The sequence below is a fragment of the Oryctolagus cuniculus genome, chromosome 3, assembly GCF_964237555.1.
Source record: "Oryctolagus cuniculus chromosome 3, mOryCun1.1, whole genome shotgun sequence".
NCBI lineage: Eukaryota > Metazoa > Chordata > Mammalia > Lagomorpha > Leporidae > Oryctolagus > Oryctolagus cuniculus.
Genome location: NC_091434.1, coordinates 6657136 through 6675116, shown reverse-complemented (window position 1 = coordinate 6675116; position 17981 = coordinate 6657136). Strand labels below are relative to the sequence as shown.

The 17981-nt window shown below is 45.1% G+C and overlaps 1 protein-coding gene across 10 annotated transcripts in view; it reads left to right on the top strand.

Moving 5' to 3' along the window:
• Nucleotides 1–17981, top strand: part of GIGYF2 (GRB10 interacting GYF protein 2) — a 156198-nt gene that overhangs the window by 117059 nt on the left and 21158 nt on the right. For all 10 annotated transcript variants that reach the window (XM_070070041.1, XM_051834185.2, XM_051834184.2 and 7 more), the window contains 6 exons: nt 1732–1823; nt 3209–3316; nt 4306–4406; nt 6734–6834; nt 11369–11530; nt 14838–14996. In XM_070070041.1, the coding sequence (XP_069926142.1) occupies nt 1732–1823; nt 3209–3316; nt 4306–4406; nt 6734–6834; nt 11369–11530; nt 14838–14996 (723 nt within the window). The remainder of the gene's footprint in view (nt 1–1731; nt 1824–3208; nt 3317–4305; nt 4407–6733; nt 6835–11368; nt 11531–14837; nt 14997–17981) is intronic.

Here is a 17981-nt window from a genome sequence, read left to right as displayed (position 1 = left end):
CTGGTGGCTGGCCATAGGTCACAGTAGCCATAGTGCAGGAGCTGCAGTGTGAGCACTAGATTCTGCAGTAACGTCCTTCATTGGGTTGTTCCTCAGCTATCTGCCGAGAGCCTGTGAGGCCTTGCCTAGGTCCTTAGGAGATGCAGATGAGTGAGACATGGCCTCGCTAGGCAGAGGGGTTCGCAGGTGAGGACAGCAGCCACCAGCCTTTCTTGACCGTGACTCGCAGCAGAAACAAAAATGAGTTTTGCATTGCTATGTACATTCCTGTGTGTATCTGTGTGTGCATGACAAATAAATTTCACATTTTGTGCCATGTACTTGTTTGTTTTGAACATATTAATTGATTTCATAGTGTACTGATGGGTTGAGACCTGTAGTTTGGAGAGCAATGGTCTAGAATGGAAGGTTTCATTCATTTATTTATTCGAATGGCAGAGAGACAGAGGCAGAGATTTTCCATCTGTTGGTTCACTCCTCAGATGCCTAAAGAGCTGCGGCAAAGGCAGGCCCAAAGCCAGGAGCCCAGACTCACCCCTGGTCTCTCACATTTGTGTCAGGACCCAAGGACTCGAACCATCACTGGCTGCTTCTCAGGAATCCGAAGCTGGAATCTCAAGTGGCATCTTAATGGCCTTGCCAAGGGGGAATTATTTCTGACATTCTCCAATTTGTTTTAATTAAAAAAAATAGACTTTTTATTGTATAGAAATTTCACTTAAGTTCCAAGTTTGAGCCTTGTTTCCCTTCTCTGAAATTGAGATGGGTTTTTGTCGTGGCCTGTGTCGTATCTGAAAGCTCATTGCGTGGATCCTGGCGCACGCTGGTCCCCAGCTTCCAGTTAGGCTGAACTCAGTCACACCCATTGGAAGAAGAGCTGTGAGAAGGGCTGCACCTTCGCAACGAGTGCTCCCTGAAACTGAAGTTTTCATATAGAAATTTTAGATTAACCTAGGGTGGCTTCATGTGCTGTAAGTTTTGATGATTTACTCCTTTTTGTATGATCCTGTTTCTCTTTTTTTTATTTCTCTGTTTTCTTTTTTTAAAGATTGTATTTATTTATTGGAGAGGTAGAGTTACAGTGAGAGGGCGAGACAGAGAGAAAGGTCTTCCTTCCATTGGTTCAGTCTCCAAATGGCTGCAATGGCTGGAGCTGTGCCGATCTGAAACCAGGAGCCACGAGCTTCTTGCCAGACTCCCACGTGGGTGCAGAGGTCTAAAGACTTGGGCCATCTTCTACTGCTTTCCCAGGCCACAGCAAGAGCTGGATTGGAAGAGAAGCAGCCGGGACTTGAACTGGCACCCATATGGGATGCTGGTGCTGCAGGCGAAGGATTAACCTACTGCGCCTTGGCGCCGTCCCCTGTTTCTCTATTTTTTACATGACCTCCAGACTTAAAAATTGAATATTGGGAGACTTATTCAATATTTCATTTACAGTAGTAACTCTGGAGTACCGTTCCTCATTCAGTGTTAAGAGCAGGAGTAGAGAATAGCGCTGAAATGAAGACCTCTTCTCAGCTTAGACTCTCAGGATGTGTACAATTAGATGTGTTCCACTAGATGGCAGTGTTTAGTTTTTAACAATGTTGGATTTTTAGTTACTGATTTGGAAAAAAGGTTGGAGTGAGAGGTAAAGATCTTGGAGTGATTTTGCTTTCTGATATACGTACCAAGAGGCTGTTAAGTTCTTTGCATTTTATTTAAGAGTATTTGTTCCTTTCACTCCAGGGAGAATTGGACCAGGAACGACTGACCAGGCAACAGGAACTCACAGCCTTATACCAGATGCAGCACCTCCAGTACCAGCAGTTCTTAATACAGTAAGAGCAGGGATGCAAAGTGGTGTGCTGAGCTTCCTAAGGGGGCTGGAGATGACATCTGCTCCCGAGTCTCACCTTGTACATCAGAGAGAGCGGAGTGCTTAGATTGTGCCTGCTTCATTATCTAGCCAGTGACATCCTACATGCATATTCTAATCACAGCCTTTTTAAATACCAGAAGTTTGCAGAAGATCATACGTAATTATGATTTTCAAGCACTTTAGTTACTAAAGGAAGAATCAGGAAATATTTCAAGAAGCATGTGTCTCCTAAGTGGCTAGCTTTGAGTGTCAACAGGGGGAAAACAGATGAGAAAGTGGCAAAGAAGTTAAAAGTTCATACTGCCAGGGTTGGTATGGCGTCTGGCAGAATGACAGATGATGCGCCCCTTAGATTGTGCGGGAAGAAGTAGGATGTGGAGTGGAGCTTGGTAAGGTCTGCTCTCAGGCCAGGTCCCCTGCTGCCTGGCACAAAGCAGTGTGCTGTTGGAACACAGACCACACATTTGTTTACAGACCGTCTGCGGCTGCCTTTGCCTTAGAATGGCAGAATTGAGTCTGTGTGACCCACAAAACTGAAAATATTTCCTCTCTGGCCATTCTCAGGAAAAGTTTGTCCGTCTCTGATCTAGTGGAAAAAAAAAATTACCTAAAAATTTCCAAGTCCAAACATAGTTTGAGAATTTTTTAGGAATAAGTTTGAGAAGTAATTGTATTGTTTGGAAAGCTAGCTTTGTATGGCAGTAGCTCTTGTTTGACTCTTACGGTTTTCTCTTGTTCCTAATAAAAGGCTTGTTAGCTTAAGGGGATTTGCTGACATTTAGAGGGCTTTTAAAATTCATTCATTTATTTATTTTTGCTGTCTTCTTTCAAAAACATGCTATCTCTGAGTGTAGTTCTTTCTTTCTATTTAAAGATTTATTTATTTTATTTGGGAGGCAGAGAGAGAGGTCTTTCATCCACTGGTTCAATCCCCACATGGTCGCAACGGCTGGAGCTGTGCCGATCCGAAGTCAGGAGCCTCTTCCAGGTCTCCCATACGGGTGCAGGGGCCCCAGAACTTGGGCCATTTTCCACTGCTTTCTCAGGCCACAGCAGAGAGCTGGATTGGAAGTGGAGCAGCCTGGACTCAAACTGGCACCCATATGGGATGCCGGCACTGCAGGCTTTCCCACTACACCACAGCATCGTCCCCAATAGAGTTCTTTCTGCAGCCAATGGTAGAATTGCTGTGTGACTCTTATCATGAATTGTAAAGAATATTTCATAGCTGTTTCTCGTGGTGTGTTTTGAGGGGATGCTGAATGAACTTTGTCTTTTAAACATTTCGGTTATGTCAGCTGAGTGTGGATGGATGGGTTACACCTTTCTGTCTGTTTTCTGAAGACAACAGTACGCACAGGTTTTGGCTCAACAGCAGAAAGCAGCCTTGTCCTCACAGCAGCAGCAGCAGTTGGCACTTCTTCTCCAGCAGTTCCAGGCTCTGAAGATGAGGTTGGTGGTTGTCCATTATGAACCTCATTTTGTGTGTGAGAGAGAGAGTGTGTGTGTGTGTATGTGTGTGTGTGTGTGTGTGACAGAGAGAGAGAGAATGTGAATGGGGGGAGGGAGAAGAAAGGAAAGCCGGTAAAATGTGTGAATTCTGGCCTCAGCATACCACTATTTCTATGTGTTCTATGTAAAAATAATATAGTATACAAAGAATTCGATGGTGATAGCATTTAACTTATCTTTCAGTCATAAAGGATACATTTTAGATAGTAACCTGGAAATGATGAGGAGAGAAACAATATAGTCTTACAGCACTTGTAGCAAGAATAAAAATGCAGCTTAGAACTTAAATTTCATTTTTGTCTGTGATTTTTCAAAAAAGATAGTGACAGTGCTGTACAGGGTTTTAGTTTTCTGGACCTCAGAAGCTTTTAAGGTAGGCCTGGGGAGGAGGAGGAGGTTATGCCGGAATCTTGAGTTTATGCTGCTTCACATTATCACTCAGAGCAGTGTTCGTCTTGGCTCCTGAAAAGCTATCAGTGCCTCTCAGAAATCTTCCTGTCCACTTTAATTAAAGCCATTCACATTTCCCTTCTGAGCCTTCATCTGGCCTGCGAGGAAAGCAGGTTAGGTGGTGGGGTCTCCATTTCACAGATGGGCAGGCCTGGACTCAGAGGCTCAAGGGCCTGGTTTGGCCATCATAGCACATGGAAGCTTCAGAATTAACAGGTCACCTCCATGGCTTTTATTGAGATAATCTGCATTTTTTTAAGGTAGTAGGTATCCACTAATACCATAGAAGACTGCAAATGCGCCATTGTGTCTGTCTTTGTTCCTTTCTCAACTGCTTCGGTAATGTTAGGCTTTAGTCCAAACAATGAAGGACTTTTCTGACTAGCTAACCTAGAAAACCTGCAAGTCTGGAAATTCCTCTTTATCTTAATTTTGCAAATGGATAAGAACAAGTTAATTTTTCTGTTTCCCTTTTGCAGAATATCTGATCAGAACATCATTCCCTCAGTAGCTAGGTCTGTTTCGGTGCCGGATACTGGCTCTATCTGGGAGCTTCAGCCAGCAGCCTCACAGCCTACAGGTAAAAACTTAAGATTGGTCTTTAGTACAACCCAGGACAACCCAGGCATTTAGAGTATAGTAATAATTTTATAATTCAACTTTTTAAAAAATGTATTGGGTTGACACTTGGCCTAGTGATTAAGGCCCTGCTTGGGACACCTGCGTCCTGTACTGGAATGCCTGATTCCAGTCCTGGCTGTTGCAGTCGAGCTCCCTGACAGTGTGCACCTTGGGAGACGGGTGATGGTTGGAGCACTCGGTTCCCTGTCGTCCATGTGGGAGACTTCAGGTTGCGTTCTTGGCTTCTCGCTTCAGCCTTGTCAAGCCCCTGCTATTGCAGGTTCTGAACCAGCAGATGGGAGATTACTCTCTCACTCAAGTAATATAATAAAATGGAATATTAGTTTTTAAAAATTCACTTTATATTGAATATTAATAATAAGTCACATTTTTAACAATAGATCTCAGCAAAAGATTCAAGTTATTGTTAAATGCATTCTTAAGGAATTTGTAGAAGTTATTTAAGATGAATTTTTCAAATTTGAGTCAGGTTCTTTTCCTTAATGTTGCTCTAAATAATGCAGAAAAATCTCTTAAACTAGTTTTGATCTCTTTAGCTAAGTTTAAAAAAACCAAAAATCCAAAATTAAAACATAAGTAATGATCTCTCCTTTGACTCAGGGATTGATGCACACATTACGGCACTGAAAGTGCACAGAGGTTCTGGAAAGAGAAAGCCTGCTTTGAAGTGAATCCCTTCCCTCATTCTCTAGGTCTTTTGCATCAAATTAAAAAATCGGAATTGGGATATTTTAAAAGTTTTGATAGTGGTGGAGCACCTATAGAAGTAGTTAATTTAAAAAAAAAAAAGCCCTTTATGTATTTATTTGAGAGGTAGAGTTACAGACAGAGAGAAGGAGAGACAGAAAGGTCTTTCATCCATTGGTTCACTCTGCAGATGGCCATAATGGGTACAGCTGAGCCGATCCGAAGCCAGGAGCCTCTTCCAGGGGCCCAAGTATTTGGGCCATCTTCCATTGCTTTCCCAGGTCATAGCAGAGAGCTGGATCAGCCTGGACTTGAATTGGTACCCATATGGGATTCCGGCACTGCAGGTGGAAGCTTAGCCCACTATGCCACAGTGCCATCCCCAAGAAGTAGTTAATTTTTGGTTCTTAAGATTTATTTGAAAGGCAGAATGATGGAGGAAAGAGAGGGAGAGAGCGATATCGTCCATCTACTGGTTCATTCCCCAAATTCCTACTACAGGTATGCCTGTGCCAGCCTGAAGCCTTGAGCTAGGAACTCCATCCTTGTCGCTCACGTGGTGGCAGGACCCATCATGTGCTGCCTCATAGGCTCATTAACAGGGAGCTATATTAGAGGCATGGAGTAGCTGAGACTCGAACCAGGCACTCCAGTGTAGGGTGCAGGTATCCCACGTGGCACCTTAACCTACTACATCACAGTACCTGCCCCCAAGGTAGGTAATTTGGACCATGGGTAGTCCTTACAAGAGAGTATAGTTGGTGTTTAAAACCCTCAGCCACCACGGACACTGATGAAATTTTCTTAGAGCCATTCAGTCTCTTATTAACATTGGCCCTATAGTTTATGACAATAATTTACATATGTAAACAAAGTCCTTTACAAAATGTCCATTGATTGGAAACAGACCGTATTTAATCGTTCATAAATAGCCTATAGTAGGAATGTAGAAAATGGAGAATCCCGAAAAGTGGTGTCAGTGAACTTCACTGGCAGAAAAACATGGACTCAGAAGCCTTTACCTGTTTACTTCCACATCCGAACCCGCACTGCGCTTCAGGTCAGCAGAACCAGTGGTCACTTGTGAAGCCTGCCCAGCCTTTCCGGAAGCCACTCCAGTTCTTGTTCTTTCTCTTTCTCTCTGAAATTTATATGCACAAAATTAGCCATTTTAAAGTGTTTAGTTCAGTGGCATTTAATATATTCACAACGTGCACCTGCCTAGTTCCATGAGGTCAGTGTGCCGTCAGAGGCTCTGTGGCTCCTGGAAGTCTGGGGATGAGGATCCTGGGGTGGCCGCATGCTGCCGTGTGCCCGTGACAGTGTTGCAGAGCTACCTCTGACGCTTACTTTGTTCATCTGTAATGTTGGGATGGACATTTGCTGGATGGACAAACGCATTGTGCTCATTTTCCTTCTAAGTGTGTTGAAGGATACTGATGGAACTAGAGCTTGCCAACAGTCCACTCTGCTGAAAAGCGGCACAGTTGGTGATGCAGCTCATTGAGGCAGCTTATTTCCTTCGTGACCCTGTGTGTAAGCTCTGACATCCTCGTTTTTCTCCTCTCGTTCTCCCAGTTTGGGAAGGTGGTAGTGTGTGGGACCTCCCCCTGGACACCGCGCCCTCAGGCCCTGCCCTGGAGCAGCTGCAGCAGCTGGAGAAGGCCAAAGCTGCCAAGGTGGGACGCTCGCTCCTTCACGGCCGCGCCCGCCTTCTGCACGCGGGTACAAGCTACAAGCACTTCGTGTCTGTTCAGCTCTGTTTCTAGCTAGCGATGCGTTCTCCTTTTAGTTTCCTGCGGGTGCCTTCATAGCCTAGCCTTGTTGTGCCCTCCCTCCCCAAAAGGACCTCAGAACAGAATTACAATTAAACATTGGTGTATTGGTTACTCACTGCGTGAATGATCAAGGTCATATGTATATTTCAGTTGGGCTATTTTTTTAAGATTTTTTTTTTTCCCATTTATTTGGGAGGTAGAGTTATAGGCAGTGAGAGGGAGAGACAGAAAGGTCTTCCATCTGTTCACTCCCCGAATGGTCGCAACAGCTAGAGCTGCGCCCATCCAAATCCAGGAGCCAGGTGCTTCTCCCAGGTCTTCCATGCTGGTGCAGGGGCCCAAGGACTTGGGCCATCTTCTACTGCTTAGCAGAGAGCTGGATGGGAAGAGGAGCAGCCGGGACTAGGACCGGCACCAATGTGGGATGCCGGCGTGGCAGGCAGAGGATTAACCTACTGCATCATGGTGCCGGACCCAGTTGGACTATCCTTTTTTTTTTTTTTTTTTTTTGACAGATAGAATTAGACAGAGAGAGACCTTTTCCATTGGCTCACCCCCCCCCCCCCCCCCATATGGCCGCTACGGCTGGCACACCGCACCTATCGCACTTGGGCCATCCTCCACTGCACTCCCGGGCCACAGCAGAGAGCTTGGCCGGAAGAAGAGCAACCAGGACAGAATCCGGCGCCCCAACTGGGACTAGAACCCCGGGGTGCCAGCGCCGCAGGCGGAGGATTAGCCAAGTGAGCTGCGGCGCTGGCCCGGACTATTCTTGATATGATACCTGTTATAACTAAGACTGTGAGAAAATACCCACTGTATTATTTATTAGATTCCTGATCTGTGGCTTGAGTGCCCATATGGAATCTTAAATTTTTTATTTGAGTGGTAGAGTTATAGACAGAGAGAGGGAGAGACAGAGAGAGAGATCTTCCATCTGCTGGTTCACTCCCTAAATGGCTGCAACTGCTGGAACTGGGCTGATCCAAAGCCAGGAGCCAGGAGCTTCTTCAGGGTCTCCCACATGGGTGCAGGCGTCCAAGCACTTGGGCCACCTTCTACTGCTTTCCCAGTGCATAGCTGAATGCTAGATTGAAAGAAGAGCAGCCAGGACACAAACTGGTGCCCACATGCGATACCGGCGCTGCAGGCGGAGGCCTAGCCCACTACGCCACAGCTGGCCCCCCACATGGAATCTTTATTGGAGTTGATTTGCATTTCCTAGTATCTCTAGACTCAAAACTGCAAAGCTTCATGTTAACATTAGGAGAACATGTGTTCTGCATGCACATTTTCTGGGGGATTTTGATTTTGGATGTCGTGCTTGCCAGGGGAGGGTATCTGTACCCAGGATTTGTAATCATCTCTGGGTTCCCATTCCTCTAAGAGTTTCTTGTCAGTGTTTACACTAAGTGTCTTCTTATCCCGTGAGGAAGTGACAGCCTCCTTAGAGTGTGCAGAATGTGGACAGGTTTATGTTTAGGGTCTGTCTCCATAAATGAATGTGACACCATAGTTCATACAGTTCTTGGATGTCTTCTAGTCCCCCGCTGCTTTGTGTGGGGAAATCATAGATGATGACAGCAAGGCATTTGGGTGTTTATGGACAAGGAAACAAAGACACGTCCCTTCCAATTGCAGGGTGGTTGAATGTATTGAGGGTTCTTCAGAAATGTCATAGACAAATGGAAGGAAAAGATAAGTTTGTTTTGGTACAGAAAATGTTGAAGTCCACATCTATAAGGGGTCATCGAAAAGCTCATGGGAGGGGCTGGCATTGGGGCATAGTGGATAAAACCATTGCATGGGGGGCTGGCATACCATATGGGTACCAGTTTGAGTCTTGGCTGCTCCACTTCCGATCCCTACTAATGTGCCTGAGAAAGTGGCGGAGGATGGCCTAAGTGTTTGGGCTCCCTACTCCCCATGTCTACTAATGTGCCTGAGAAAGTGGCGGAAGATGGCCTAAGTGTTTGGGCTCCCTACTACCCATGTGGAATACCCAAATGAAGCTCCTGGCACTTGGCTTCAGCCTGGCCCAGCCTTGCCCATTGTGACCATTTGTGGAGCGAACCAGCAGATGGAAGATCAATTCATTCATTCTCTCTCTCTCTCTCTAACTCTGCATTTCTAATAAATAAAAATCTAAAAAAAAAAAAAAAAACAGTTAAAAGGGAATGTGTGTTATGAAAAATATGGATTTCACAATTCTTTTGCACCAAGATAAGCTTTTAAAAAGTTATTTACTTTTTATTGATTTGAGAGACAGCTGGAGCTCCCATCTGCTGATCCCGAAATGCCCACAACTACCAGGACTGGGCCTGGTCAAAGCTGGGAGCCAGGAACTTGATAATCCAATTGTCTCCTACCTGGATGGTACAGACCCAACTACTTGAGCCATCCACTGCCTCTCAGGGTATGTGTCAGTAGGAAGTGGCATCAGGAGCAAGAGTTGGGCATCAAGCCCAAATACGTCAGTGTGGGTCAGAGAGAGAGATCTTCCATCCACTGTTCACTCCCTAGATGGCCACAATGGCTGGAGCTGAGCTGATCGAAAACCAAGAGCCAGGAGCCTCTCTTCCAGGTCTCCCATGCGGGTGCAGGGCCCACGGACTTGGTCCATCTTCTACTGCTTTCCCAGGCCATAGCAGAGACTTGGATCAGAAGTGGAGCAGCCAGGTCTTGAACCGATGCCCATATGGAATGCCGGCACTGCAGGCAGTGGCTTTACCTGCTATGCTACAGCCCTGGCCCCATGGGTCAGGAATGTCTTAACCACCAGTCCAAATGCCTGCTCCAAGCTTATCTTTTAATTCCATTTTTCTGTGTACTTTGAAATACCCTCAGTTTTGGGCCAGTTACCCAGTTGGAGAGGTGTAGGGATTCAGGAATTGGGTGATATTTAAAAAAAAAAAGAGAGGCCGGCGCCGCGGCTCACTAGGCTAATCCTCCGCCTTGCAGCGCCGGCACACTGGGTTCTAGTCCCGGTCGGGGCGCCGGATTCTGTTGTGGTTGCCCCTCTTCCAGGCCAGCTCTCTGCTGTGGCCCGGGAGTGCAGTGGAGGATGGCCCAAGTGCTTGGGCCCTGCACCCCATGGGACACCAGGAGAAGCACCTGGCTCCTGCCTTCGGATCAGTGCGGTGCGCTGGCCGCAGCGCACCAGCCACAGCAGCCATTGGAGGGTGAACCAATGGCAAAAGGAAGACCTTTTTCTCTCTCTGTCTCACTGTCCACTCTGCCTGTCAAAAAAAAAAAAAAAAAAAAAAAAAGAGTGTGAGTTTATTTATTTACTTGATAAACAGTGATAGAGGCGGGGAAGAGACAGATGTTCCACTGCTGATTCACTTTTCAAAAGGTGGGAACTGCTGGGACTCAGCTAGTCCAGAACCAGGAGTCTAGAACTTTTCTGGTTCTTGCACTTGGGTGGCAGGGGCCAAGTACTTGGCCATCATCCATGGCCTTTGCAGGTATGTTAGCAAGGAACCGGATCAGAAGTGGAATCCCTGGGACTAGAACTGGGGGTCAGATGCACGAAGCTGGCATCAGAAGCAGCGGCTCAACCTGCCGCACTACAATGCCGGCCCCTGGGTGATCCTTGATGAACAAAAATACTTGAGCTAATTTTTACCTGAAGGATAACAGGAAAAGGTTTGATGACGACAAAGTACAAGGAAATGACAATTGTCTTTGAAGGAAATAGCAGCAGGAGAGACTCAGAAGTACACAAGCACATGCTGAACTTGGAAAGTGTGAGAGTAATTTGGTCTGCCTTGGAGCCAGATGCTTCTGAGGGATCGAGTTGAGAGAAGACTAACAGGATGAGGCAGGCCCATCGTGAGGTTCCTTGCACGTGTTGTAGGGTGAAGATTGCTGAGATCTAAGTCTAGGCGTGTTGGTTGTTTTTGTTTTTTTGAGGGGGTGGGGATTGGATGTTGCTGGTGAACACTGGCAAAACTGGACGCTGGGAAACGATAAGAGACTCCTAGGAGTACGGGTGAGGAAAGTGAGGGATGAGCTGTAGCTCTGGAAATAGGAGTGGAGGCCGGGGCCTGGATCTGACTAGAATTCGGGTGCTATATATGATAAAATGTGTTAAGTGATTGGTTTTCCAATTTAAATAATCGTAGTTTTTCACACTACTAGCTTTATAACATTGCAGCCTTGTAGCCCTATGTTAGATGTTCAATTAGAGATTCATTTGTAGGGATGAATAAAGGAATACCACCTCGAGAGAGGTCCGACGCGCCTCCCAGCAGAGGTGGGAGGGCCGGACGCTGCTGTGGTTCCGGGGGCTCAGAGGTCTCGCTGTGCTTGCAGCGCGAGGGACTGAGCGGCGAGGTCCGCACCGCTCAGCTTCCTCTGACACTGCCCTCAGTTCTCTTGGAGTGCTCTTGTGCGGGTTCCAAGTCTCTAAACTGCTCTCGTGTGATGACAGCTGGAGCAGGAGAGAAGAGAGGCGGAAATGCGGGCAAAACGGGAAGAGGAAGAGCGGAAGAGGCAGGACGAGCTCCGGAGGCAGCAGGAGGAAATTCTCCGGAGGCAGCAGGAGGAGGAAAGGAAGCGACGGGAGGAGGAGGAGCTCGCGAGGAGGAAGCAGGTACCTGTGGGCGCTCTGGTCCCTGGGGTGCCCGTGGAGCAGCTTCACTTCGCTCACTGTCTTCCAGAATTTCTGGCTCTCTACCCCCACAAATCAACAGGGAGTTAATGGCAGGACTGGGATCAGAACTTGAGGAGCCTCTCTCACCTTTAGAAAGACTATTCAGTTTCTAGCTGTACCCCATGGAGGGATAGTCTTCAGTCCTAGTGACCAGTTGGAGTTGATTTCCTTTGTATACTTCGTGGTATAAACCACTTAGAATTCGTAAGTTCTACCCTTCCTACTAAAAAGAATGAGAAAGTAACTTTGCAATCCAGCATTAAATGTCAAACTTTTTTTTTTTTTTTTAGATTTATTTACTTAAAACGTAGAGTGACAGAAGGAGAGACAGAAACAGAGCGAGGGAGAGAGAGCGCGCCAGTAAATGAGCTTCCATCTCCTTGTTCACCCCCAAATGGCTACAATGACTGCTGGGCCAGGTCAAAGCTAAGGAGCCTGGAACTTTATATCCAAATACTTGGGTCATCTTCCACTGCTTTCCCAGGAGCATTAGCAGGGAACTGGATCAGAATTGGAGCAGCTGGAATTCACTAGCATTCGTATATGGGATGCTGGCTTAACCTCCTGGGCCACAACTCTTGTCCCACTGTCAAACTTTTATATCCAAACGGACTTTCAGAAAAAAATTTTGGTAACATTATAATGTGAAAATGACCACTTGAGGTGTCTGCTTAGGGGCAGTACATGTGTCCACATTGCCATGCAACCCTCACCACTGTCCATTTGCACAATTTCTATGTCTTTCCCAACTGAAGCTCCATATGCATATCCCAGGAGCTCTATTCCCTTCTTCCCCTAGTCCATTGTACCTCTCAGCCTTGCTGTGTCTGTGAACTTGACTACTCTAGGTACCCTAGAGAAGTGGAGTCATACACTGTGTGTGTTTGCCGTTTTGTGACTGGCTGGCTTATTTCACTCAATTTCAGCCATCTTGAAGCATGTGTCAGAATTTTGTTCCCTTTTTAAGGCTGCATAATATTTCATTGTATTTTTAGGTTACATTTTGTTTATCCATTTATCTGTTAGTTGCCATTTATTGTGAAATATGTGTAATGAACATGGATATACACATATTTGTTTGAGTCCTTGCTTTCAATTCAACTCCTTTGGGCCCCCTTACGTGAAATTTCTGGACCAGAGGGTAATTCTATTTTTAATTTTTTTTTTTTTTTTTTTTTTTTTTTAAGGAAGTACCATATCATTTTCCATAGCTGCTGTACCATTTTACATTCCTACCAGTAGTGTGCAGGGGTTCCGTTTCTCCATGTTCTTGCCAGCAGTTGTTATTTTCTTTTTAAAAAAGGGTGTGGAGTGATAGCTCATTAGGGTTTTGATTTTGCATTTCCTTAATGATCAGTAATATTGGGCATCTTTTCATGTTCTTTTTGGCTTATTCAGATGTAGTTTTTACAAGTTTATTTATCTTAGAAATCTCTATTTTCTGTTTATTTGTGTCCTTAAAGAACTTCTACTTGTACTTCAGTGACTAGGGTTTCAGAATAGGGAGGAAAAGATTCTGAGTGTGTAACTATTTGTACAGAGACACGTATCACTCGTACCCAGTGTTGCGTAAGCTGCCTTTTGACAATACTGATCTGTGTCATCTTTCCACGATAGGCAGGGGGAGCCCCCTGTACCTGCAGTTCCTCACCTGCAGATCAGGAGTGCTTGGAGGAAACCACTGCGTCTGGACTGACCCTGTTCAGACTTTCTTCCTTGTCGTTACTCTGCAAATGCAGTGTAACTGTTTTCCTAAGATGTGCATTGTGTTAGGTATTATGAATATCTGGAGGATAGGATACACAGAGAGTATGTGCAGATACTGCACCATTTTATATGAGGGCCTTGAGCATAAATGTTTTGGTGTTTGAGGGAGTCCTGGTACCATTTTCCTGAAGATACCAGGGGACAGTTGTGTACATCTGCAAATCTACATCATCATCATCAGCAGCATCATCATCATGTTTGCTAGCTAAAATTATATTTGTATTACAGATAATAATAGTAATTCACCCAGTTTTCTATTAGATGGGAGGGTTGTTGGCAGTTTCTTACTGTTAGGTGAGAGTGTGTTTAAAAGAAAATCCTAAAGCTAAGCCCTGCATACGTGTTTATGACCAGTGAGGCTTAGCATTACTCACATTTTTTATGATATTTGACCGTTTGTATTTCTTTTTTGACAACTCACCACCCATTTTTCTATTGGGGTTCTTGTTGGTTCTAATGGAAAAATTCTACTCTGTAGTAGTTCCAAAGTCTAGCATTTACCTCACTTTTCCACTTGTGCCCAAGAGCTGCTCTGTGGAAACAAGAGTCCATGCTGAGATGATATTAGAGATATAGGAATGTTTTCTTTTTGCACTGGAAGAGGAGCAACCGGGACAGAATCCGGCGCCCCAACTGGGACTAGAACTCTGGGTGCCGGCACTGCAGGCGGAGGATTAGCCAAGTGAGCCGCGGTGCCGGCCAATGCTATAAATTCAATACCAGTTCTCCAGCCACATCAGTTATGAGCATAAAGTACATCATGTAACCTCAAGTCTCGAATAGTGGAAGGCTAAACTAGAGTGGACGCTGCTAGAATAATGCTGCTTCCTTTGTTGTGCCTGCTGCCTGTCCCTCCCCTCCCTCCCAGATGATTCTTCAGCACGTTAGAGCAGTGAGGAATGGTTTTAGTCTCATAACCAATTAGAGTGAAAACATTGGCCACATAATACACATGCTCCATGTTTTAAAAAAATTCTGGAGAGATACGGGAATTTCTTAGTCATACTTTCCATCAACATAGGAGGGCTCTGAGAAGTATTGCACTAAAGAAATCCATTTAATTCTCTGTTGCTCAGTGTTCTCTAAATGATTTTGACAAGGGCACCTCTTTGTGGATATGCCATAGATTCCCGGTTGATTAAAAATTAGTGACTAGTAGTGGCAGTGGAGAAAGTAAAGCCTGCATGCTAATATGGCCCTGTCTAATCAGTAAATAATGTGGCCAATATAGAAACCAGGATCGACTACAGTGTATTGCAATTTACTATTTCCTTAAATAGTCTTTTTTTTTTTTTTTTTTTTACTTTGTGCCCACTTCCCTATCAGACCCATTTTACTCTAGATCCTGATTATGTGCTTTTTATATTTCCTGGTTATAGAGTATTAGCAGCATATAACCTATACCTTTTCAAAGTGAGACATACTATATTGAATGGTGTACACTGGATTTTACGTTCGCTTCTTCCCTTTCTGTCTTCAGGAAGAAGCTCTGCGACGCCAGAGGGAACAAGAAATTGCTCTAAGGAGGCAGCGAGAAGAGGAGGAGAGACAGCAGCAAGAAGAAGCTCTCAGAAGACTAGAGGAGAGGAGGAGAGAAGAGGAGGAGAGGCGGAAGCAAGAGGAACTGCTGCGCAAACAGGTGACCAGTCTTCTGGTTGCTCCTTGAAGCTAGGAGTTGGAGCTAGAGACAGGGCGCGTGGGTGGCGCAGCGCATCCCACACCGCAGGGCCGGTTTAGTCCTGGCAGCTCGGCTTCTCACCCGGCTCCTGTCAGTGCTCCCGGGAGGCAGCAGACGGCGCTGCAGCTTGAGTCCCTGCTGCCCACATGGAAGCCCTGCCGGGGGTTCCTGGCTTGTCTCCGCCCTGGCTGTTGTGGCTGTTTGGGGAATGAACAGACAGGTGGACGATCTCTCTCTGTCATCGGCCTTTCAAATAAATAAATTAGTCTTTAAAAAATGATAAAAAGGAAAGAAAGCATTAGAACATTGGAGCTGGTATTTGGCCTAGCAATTATGCTTGTCTCAGACATTGGGAATGCCGGGAATTCTACAGTTTCCTGCATTATAATTTAAACAAAGGGTTAAAGTATTAGGATATTGATAGCCTAATAGCACCTTTCAGGCTACTGAAAGTTACTAAAATAAACTTAATTGGCTATTAATTACTTCTATGTAAAATTTTTTTCCTCAAAGGAAAAAAAGGTTTTTTTGTAGAGGGAAATAGTTTTGTTTTTTTTTTGTTTTTGTTTTTGTTTTATGTTTCTGGTTCTTCTCAGCTATTTGGTAAAAAACATAAATATGTAAGTATATTTAGCAAGTTTCAGATTTAACACAAACTGTCTCTTTTGATAGAGATTTTTGAATTTTGATGAAATCCTACTTAACAAGTTTTTATTTTATTACTATTTTTTGTTTCTCTTTATAAGAAATCTTTGCCCAACTACAGAGCATTAAGACACTCCCCCCCACCCAAAGCTTTATAGTTTTAGTTTTAGAAGTAAGTTTGAATTATTTTTTGTATGTTGTGAAATACTAGCTGTTCCTTTTTCCATTGAATTTCTTTGTTTTTAGCCCAAATCAATTGTTTTATAAATACAGTTCTTGGCCGGTGCTGCAGGTCACTAGGCTAATCCTCCGCCTGCGGTGCCAGCACACTGGGTTCTAGTCCCAGTCGGGGCGCTGGATTCTGTCCCCGTTGCCCCTCTTCCAGTCCAGCTCTCTACCGTGGCCCGGGAGTGCAGTGGAGGATGGCCCAAGTGCTTGGGCCCTGCACCCCATGGGAGACCAGGAGAAGCACCTGGCTCCTGCCTTCGGATCAGCGCGGTGCGCCGGCTGCAGTGGCCATTGGAGGGTGAACCAATGGCAAAAGGAAGACTTTTCTCTCTGTCCCTCTCTCTCACTGTCCTCTCTGCCTGTCCAAAAAAACAAAAAAAAACCAGTTCTTTTCTGAACTCTGTTCTGTCCATCACTTTGCCTACCATGTCATGACCATATCATGATCAGCTGCCCCACGCTGGGCCTTGCACCCAGACTCTCTCCCCTCTGCTCCCAGCTGCTCCTTCTTAGTTCAGCACCCAAGGTGAACCTGGTGCATGTAGTTGATGGGTAAACTGAAGATCCTAGCAGATCTGGGAGCCCATCTCTTTTTGTGATTCCCTTCCTTCTGCTGTTCCTTCTTCCAGATTTCTCCCCGACATCTGTGCGTATTTCTTCATCCCTTTGGCCATTTTAAGCTTGTAAGGCTTGGAGCCCTTTGTGATTTGGAAAATGTCCTCGGACTTGCATACTTATTATTTGGTTTCTTAAGAGGAAACTGCTTCTCAATTTCTCTTTAAGATTCATTAAATTTTTGAAAGACAGAGTTACAGAGAGAGAGAGAGATCTTCCATCCACAGGTTCACTCCCCAGATGGCCGCAACGGCCGGAACTTTGCTGATCCGGAGCCAGGAGCCAGGAGCTTCTTCCTGGCCTCCCACATGGGTGGAGGGGCCCAAGTTCTTGGGCCATCTTCTACTGCTTTCCCAGGCCATAGCAGAGAGCTGGATCGGAAAAGGAGCAGCCAAGACTAGAACCCGTGCCCACATGGGATGCTGGCGCTTCAGGCCAGGGCTTTAACCTGCTGTGCCATAGTGCCAACCCCCAGCTTTTGTGATTACCTGAGACATTGGTCTGACTGTGGTCCTATGCCATTAGAGGAAGCAAGAACCCACAAAGCATTTCATTTTAATGTTCAAGAACATTTTTTTACATTAGTAGACTCTCCTTTTAGAGTGGTTTTAATTTTCACATAATTGGGGAAATAGCAGGGGGCTCTACATCTCTTGCATTTACATGTGGTTTCCCTTTTATTAATCTCTTACATTAGTGTGGTATATCTGCTATAATTGATAAGCCAGTATAATACACTATTACTCATTAGTCCATAATTTATTAAAATGTCCTCAGATTTCTCCCTGATAGACTTCTTCCGTTGCAGGCTCACGTTCAGAGTATCCCTTCACTTTGAGCTGTGTTGTCTTGTTAGGTCTGTCTTGGCTGGGACAGTTTCTCAGACGTCCTCAGTGCTGGTGACCATGACAATGTTTTGTTCTTACTGGTTTTATTATTATTATTATTATTATTATTATTTTAATTAGTTTTTAACAGATTCAATATGGTTTGTAGATACAGTTCTAAGAGCATAATGATATTCCCTATTCCCTTCTCCTCTACCTCTTTTGTTTTTGCCTTTTTTTTTTTTTTGGATGAGGCAGAGTTACAGACAAAGAGATGGGGAGAGAGATCTTCGATCTGCTGCTTCATTCCCCAAATGGCTGCAATGGCCTTAGCTGAGCCGATCGGAAGCCAGGAGACAGGAGCTTCTTCTGGGTCTGCCACAAGAGTGCAGCGGCCCAAGCACTTGGGCCATCTTCTGCTGCTTTCCCAGGTCATAAGTAGAGAGCTGGATTGGAAGAGGAGCAGCCGAGATATGAACCAGTGCCCATATGGGATGCTGGTACTGCAGGTGGAGGCTTAGCACACTGTGCCATAGCACCTGTCCCCTTTCTGTCTTTTTTAATTCTTAAGATAACATATTTTAAATTTACATTACAGTAAAAATGCTTAATACTTCACCAAATAAAAAGT